Source organism: Plasmodium fragile (genome assembly GCF_000956335.1).
Source record: "Plasmodium fragile strain nilgiri unplaced genomic scaffold supercont1.42, whole genome shotgun sequence".
In the NCBI taxonomy this organism is placed as follows: Eukaryota; Apicomplexa; class Aconoidasida; order Haemosporida; family Plasmodiidae; genus Plasmodium; species Plasmodium fragile.
The window spans coordinates 15,242-21,613 of NW_012192622.1; the positions used below are offsets into that span (position 1 = coordinate 15,242).

At 40.7% G+C, this 6,372-nt stretch overlaps 2 protein-coding genes across 2 annotated transcripts; both read left to right on the forward strand.

Moving 5' to 3' along the window:
* Positions 1 to 677: 677 nt before the first annotated feature.
* Positions 678 to 1,558, forward strand: AK88_03563 (uncharacterized protein; the record flags this gene model as incomplete). Its single annotated transcript, XM_012481174.1, has 2 exons — positions 678 to 860; positions 1,106 to 1,558. 2 exons carry the CDS (start codon positions 678 to 680, stop codon positions 1,556 to 1,558), a joined length of 636 nt encoding a protein of 211 aa, XP_012336597.1.
* Positions 1,559 to 4,443: 2,885 nt separating this feature from the next.
* AK88_03564 (uncharacterized protein) lies at positions 4,444 to 6,233 on the forward strand (the record flags this gene model as incomplete). The annotated part of the gene is made up of 2 exons (XM_012481175.1): positions 4,444 to 4,635; positions 4,767 to 6,233. The coding sequence occupies 2 exons, from the start codon at positions 4,444 to 4,446 to the stop codon at positions 6,231 to 6,233; spliced, it is 1,659 nt and encodes a 552-aa protein (XP_012336598.1).
* Positions 6,234 to 6,372: the final 139 nt, after the last annotated feature.

A 6,372-nucleotide genomic window follows, 5' to 3' on the forward strand; every position in this document is an offset into this window, starting at 1 on the left:
AATTGTGCGCAGAGGGAAAAAAAAAAAAAAAAAAAAAAAAAAGCAATAAACGACCTTTTCGGCAGGCCTTTCCCTTTATTGACGTCTCGACCAATGGGCAACCTGCGCCATGTGTACTTTACATTTACACATGCTTATTTTTCACGCGGAAGCGCCATGCGAAGAGTAATTCCCCTCCCTGGTTGCGCCGAATGAGCAGGAGAATCAGTCTGGTTGCATGAGCACACTGCCGTACGTATACACCCTACGCGTTACGCGTATCAGGCGCACTTGTTCACTGTCCCAGGGAATGATAAAAGATACGCACATCAGGGAAACTACCATCATGCCTTCCCAAAGCATTTTCACCCGCACGCACAAGAGTAAACATGCACACACATACAAGTAACGCATATATTCATTGTGTGCACATACGCCATTTCCCATGTGCAACACTTTGGTGTGACTCAATTCATTACACACTTGTTTCTTTATTTGCCCTCATACCGCCTTGTACACTTTCGCTAAATTATCCACACCATAAATATAAATGCTTGCGCCTATTCTCCCTCTCTCCTGGTGCACCAGTTTGTTAACTGCCGCTTGTACATCCCACTGAAGGTACTACACAACTGATTTTATATTCTCCCTTTTTGGAAAAAAAAAAAAAAAAAAAAAAAAAAAATAGCTAGCCAACCATGAGTTTGAGTCAGCTTATATCCTTTGGTAACAGCTCCGCAGCGCTGTTAAACAACATAATTAAGTCTAAATTAGGGTCACTATTTAAGCCTAACCCTAACCAGGAGTACCCGTTGCCCAGTATTCTTTCCTATTCTGGCTGTCTCATCCTAGTGTGCACGGCATATAAGTTATACGAAAAGGTAACCCAGTTGGTTCATATCAAATGAGGTGGTGTGGACATGGGAAGTCATGCTCATTTTTTTCTTTTCTTGTTATGTGCCATATGCGTTCGTTGTACAAAGTTGCAGTGACCGTGTTCCACCATCACATATGTGTATGTATATGTAAGCGTGTGTGTGCACGGAGATGTCTGCATAATTATATGTGCATATGTCCATCTAAGCACATCAATGTTCCCCCACCCTCCTGTTTCCACCCTTGCAAGTACTATGAAGGAAAAGAAGACAAGCTCGAATTAGCCGGTACCACGGTGTTCGATTCGCACACTGCTGATTGGGCTATGGAACAGAAAGTCCCGTATGGCCAAAATGATATGAGCAGTGACCAGAGTACAGCTGGGGGCAAAGAGCATGCCGGAGAAGAAGCCGATGAAGATGAGAACGAGGAAGACCTGGACGAAGAATTAGGGGACGAATTAGGGGATTATTATGAGGAACAGTATGGAGAAACGTATGGCGGAGAATATGGAGAAATGGTTGACCAGCCTTATGGGGAGGACTATGGTGGTGAATACGGCGATGAGTACGACGAAGAATACGTTGAGGACTACAACGATGAAGGCGATGAGGAGTTCAACGATGACACGCTCTCTGATGGAGACGACGAAGGGGTCATTCACCAGGACGATGAATGGGTATATCCAGAGGACCAACACTGAGGACTGCATTGTCAACCAAAGGACGAGGAAGTGCTAATCGATTAGTCAGTGGAGATATGAGGCAAGGTGTCACCCTGTCTCCATATTTCTATACATTTAGAAGTGCTCAACAATGCAATAGCAATTGGTTTTTGTTGTTTCTAAGTACCCTTTTGGGTAACCGTAACCCGTTGGCTACTTATTGTGTAGCACCATTTTTGTGCATTCCTTTCTTGAATTGCTCCATATGCATACCACGGGTGATTTATATAACCCTGAACAACAGTTCGATGAAGGTTTTCCCCCCGTTGGAATTTTGAATCGTTTTTTTTTTTTTTTTCCCTCTGCGCACAATTATTGGGGTGCTGAATTTACACCTTAAACGAAGTGGAAGACATAGGCTTCCCCATTTGTGCGTTTCTTGCGCAGTGGGTGGTGGCATGCCTGTCGGTTTGTGTCCCCCTACTGGCCCTTGTCACAGCTGTCGTGTGATATGCACAGGTATGTTTGTGTGGGGGAGATGCAAACATGGTAGTGGACGGGCAACCAAGCACGCAATGCCACATGTGTATGGGGGTAGACCATCTGATGATCATTAGCAAACGTTTAATCGTGGCCAGGCATCAACGCAAGAGGGTTGCATGGCCTGCCTATTGGCTGGTTCACCCCCGGAGCTACACTATGTTTATCTGTGTCCATAAAGAATAAAAGGCCTGCCCGTTGAAGACGCAACATGCAGGATGCAAAAAGTAAAGATAAGGGCGCACCCCTATTGTTATGCCATTATTAGGTGAGTATTCGCTGCGCAGGGAGAATGGGCATGCCGCGTTTCCACGTGTCGCCACCCCTGTGCTCATGTTATCCTGCTAAGAAACAATGTTATACTGTGGGCCCAATGGCGCATTGCGCATACGTGGAGTGTCTGCCACATGAGCATACATTTTATGTTACCCTGTGGTGAATTACCAGAGCATGATTACTAGTATAAGATTTATAAACGCACACGTCATTACGACAAAAGAGAACCATTTGTCGCACGTGGCCCCACCGTTACCAAAACACCTTGCTCTGTGCCCACTGTTACGAACATAAAAAAAATCGTTGAATAAGTGTGTCATGCATGTTAAGCTTATGAGAGTTGGAATAAACATGCACAAGGTCATATCACAAAGGTGTCATATTTAACCAAGAAGGCTTTGTAAAAAAAAAAAAAAAAAAAAAAAAAAAAAAAAAATTAAAATAATTGTGCATTCCTGCTATGGGTGAAATGCGCTGGAAAAAACTGTACTCTGCAATTGTGTGAGAGTACTTAAAATTGTGAACGACCTGGCGCGGGTTCATGGTGGTTGCAACTTTTTTTCAATTTGTTTGTCGAAGCGTACATGGCGCAACCGGTCATGCGATATTAACTTGCATGAGATGCTGGGCCGATGTGCCAAAGCGGAAAATTGGCCAACGGAGCACAGCACCTTTAAAGGCCGTACGCTTAGGGATATAATATTCGTACCAACGCGTACATGCGCTTGTAAGCCTTGGAGAGGAGCGGAGTAGGAAACTAACTCCTTGGCGTGGTTTATTTGCTGGTAATGTATGATGGATCCGCAAGTGCACAATTTAATATTACCCGTAAAAGTTGCATTGAAAATCAATTATGACTTTAGTTTAATGGATTAAGCCGCCTCGCAAGCGTGTTTTAACCTAGCTGTGCGATAAGGAACCACTTTAGCGCGACTAACCAAAGTCGGCGTACCTATATTAATAGAGTCTGAGCATTTCTCCCTACCCCTAGGTGACCTAATTATCGCGCAGTTTGCTCCAAAAATATATGTATATAAAATAATAATAATAAAAATGATTAAAATAAGAAAATACGAAAATGCGAGAATGGAATAAAAGAAGCAAAAAAAAAAAAAAAAAAGATAAAGAAAAAAAAAGAATAAAATAAAATAAGAAAATAGGAAAATAAGAATAAAAAAATAAAAAAATAAAATAATAAAATAAAAATACAACAATGGAATATTAATAAAAAAAAAAAAATAATAATAGTGGGGAAAAAAAATAATCGAATAAAAGAATGAGAAAAATAAAATACCAAATAACGAATATAATAATAAAAGAATAAAAAAAAAAATAATATAAAATAAAATAATCGAATAAAATAAAAGAATAATTAAAGAAATAGAACAAATTAAATGTAACTCCCAAAATACCTGTTTTTTGTGTTTTTTTATCCTCTGGCGTGTTTATCTCATGTTTCTGGCATTGTTTTCCAACTGGTAAAAGTTGACAATAGTTTTTCGTACTCATTTTTTCGTGTATTCTTTGTGCCCAGTTCTGTGTTATGTGTTTTTGCCCATTTTTGTGTTAGTTTTTCTTGGCTCTTTTTTGTGTTAGTTTTTCTTGGCTCTTTTTTGTGTTAGTTTTTCTTTGCCCATTTTTGTGTTAGTTTTTCTTTGCCTATTTTTGTGTTAGTTTGTGTGTTGCCCATTTCTGTGTTATTTTGTGTTTTTTGCCGATTACTGTGTTATTTTGTGTTTTTTGCCGATTACTGTGTTATTTTGTGTTTTTTGCCGATTACTGTGTTATTTTGTGTTTTTTGCCGACTACTGTGTTATTTTGTGTTTTTTGCCGACTACTGTGTTATTTTTTTTGCCGATTATTGTGTTATTTTTTTTTTTTTGGCCTATTCGTTGTGCCTATTTCCGTCACACCCCGTCGTATGCCACCTAACAGTTTGGTGTGGCAACTGGTCGTGTTCAAACAGTGGAAAACACTTTGTCACAGCGTGGTTTATGAACCCACAGGCCGCTATACCACGGCTGCACCACCGCTGCAGCACCTCTAACTCGCCAAAGGGGACTATGTAAACAGGGGGTAGTTGCACGCCGAACCACCACTTGGGGAACATGTTTAGGGATAACGATGGAGCAGGAGGAAACACAAATTTCCTTGGACCCCATATAGAGGGGGTTCATGCCCCCCCTGGAAGCGCGAACACCTTTGATTTATTTACGAAATATAAAGTGTTGACCCCGTGTGTTATTTTCTACTTCCTTGTGATATATCTCTTGAATGCTCTGCGTACTGGGTGCATGATGGTAAGAGACGGGACCTTTCGCCTGCGCATGGTGTACATGTGCACACGTAAATGTGGTGTGTGTATTTCCCCATACAATTATGTAATATTAATTTTTGTTTTTTGTTTTGTCCACCCCCCCCCGCTTGACAGCTCATCGAGAAAATATACAACGAGTTAATGAAACTGTACATGTCATTCATGAAAAAGGACAAAGACATGACCAACATGGGATACTACTTCGATGGAAACAGGTATGGAAACAAGTATGGTACCCAGCATTTAAATAGCAGCATGGACATGCGTATAAGCCCCATTATAAGCAACGAAAAGGACAGGTCACAGTATATGAGTAGAAAAAATGCAAACAGAGGACCTGTATTGTATGGCCTATTGGACGACGAACAAGGAGCAAACCTCCGCCTAAAAGGTGACTCCCTATACAAAAAAATAAACGTATTTGATAGTCAAATGAATAATGAGTTAGAAGAAGAATATGATGAGGATGAGTTCTCAGATGATGATTCAGAATATGATTTAGAAGATGATGACTACGAGGACGATTACCACCTCTTCGACGATGACGACGAGGATGACAAGTTGAATACCTACGAAGGACCCAACAGAAACATGCGTACAAGAGGGGAAAAAATGATAAAGGCAGAGCTACCAAAAGATGTAAACAAACCTGTAACAACAGATATACCAAATGAACTAAAAGAATTTCTGAAAAATGGAATGGACAAAAATGTATTCGACGAATGGTCGAATCATGTTAATTTGAAACCAATAGACACAACGCAGAACGGTAGCGAAAATACACAGCTGACACTCAACGAACAGATAGTCCAATCAATTCTAAAGGATGAGGTCGTCAATAGAGCGGAAGCAAACACGCAGTTAATAAATCTCAACGCGTGGAAAGATGTATCACAATTGAATAGCGAACTCAATGATGCGAAAAATAAGCATAAGGATAAAAAAAACGAACATGAGCAAAAAGCTACTGAAATGAGACAGCTCGAAGAAGAAATTAATGAAATCCAAAAACAAATTGAAAATGTGGAACAGAACAGGAACGTTCATGCTGACCCGAATGAAGAGTACAGACACCTGTTTTTTCTGTACCCACAAAATAAAATGGTCCACGAGGAAGAAAAAAAAGGACTCCTCATGGAGCTGCAACATAAATATAAAATCAAAGTGGAAGAAAAGCAAAATCTGCTTGACCACATGCATAAGGTGAAGAATGAAATGCAGCGCGCGGCCGACCAGGTGATCGTCCTGTGCGCAAGTATTATAGCCAAGGAGCAGGCAGAGAAACATAAGGAAAAAGTAAACCAGCCGTCTGGACAACAGCCGTCGCTGGAAACCAAAGCGGAAGAGCAGCTACCAAATATGTCGAACCTGTTAAACTCACCACAAGTACCGCCAACACCATCGCTAGCATCGCTACGGGCTCAACTGAAAGGAGCATGCCTTCCGGCGTGGGTAGAGGAATTGCCAGAGCAAGTCAAAATTAGTATTCTATCCGATTTGCAGCAAAAACTTGGAATGATGGATTCCAAAATAAACCCACAAGGAGAAAATATTGAACAACACCTGAACTATGCCTACTGATGGATAGTTGTTCCAAACGGCGTCTACGCGCCAAGCGTCACACGCCTTAATGGAAAACCTAATTCGATTCTGTTATGTGTGCACCCTTGAACTTTTGTTCCTATGAAAAAAAAAAAAAAAAAAAAAAAAAAAAAGTTGC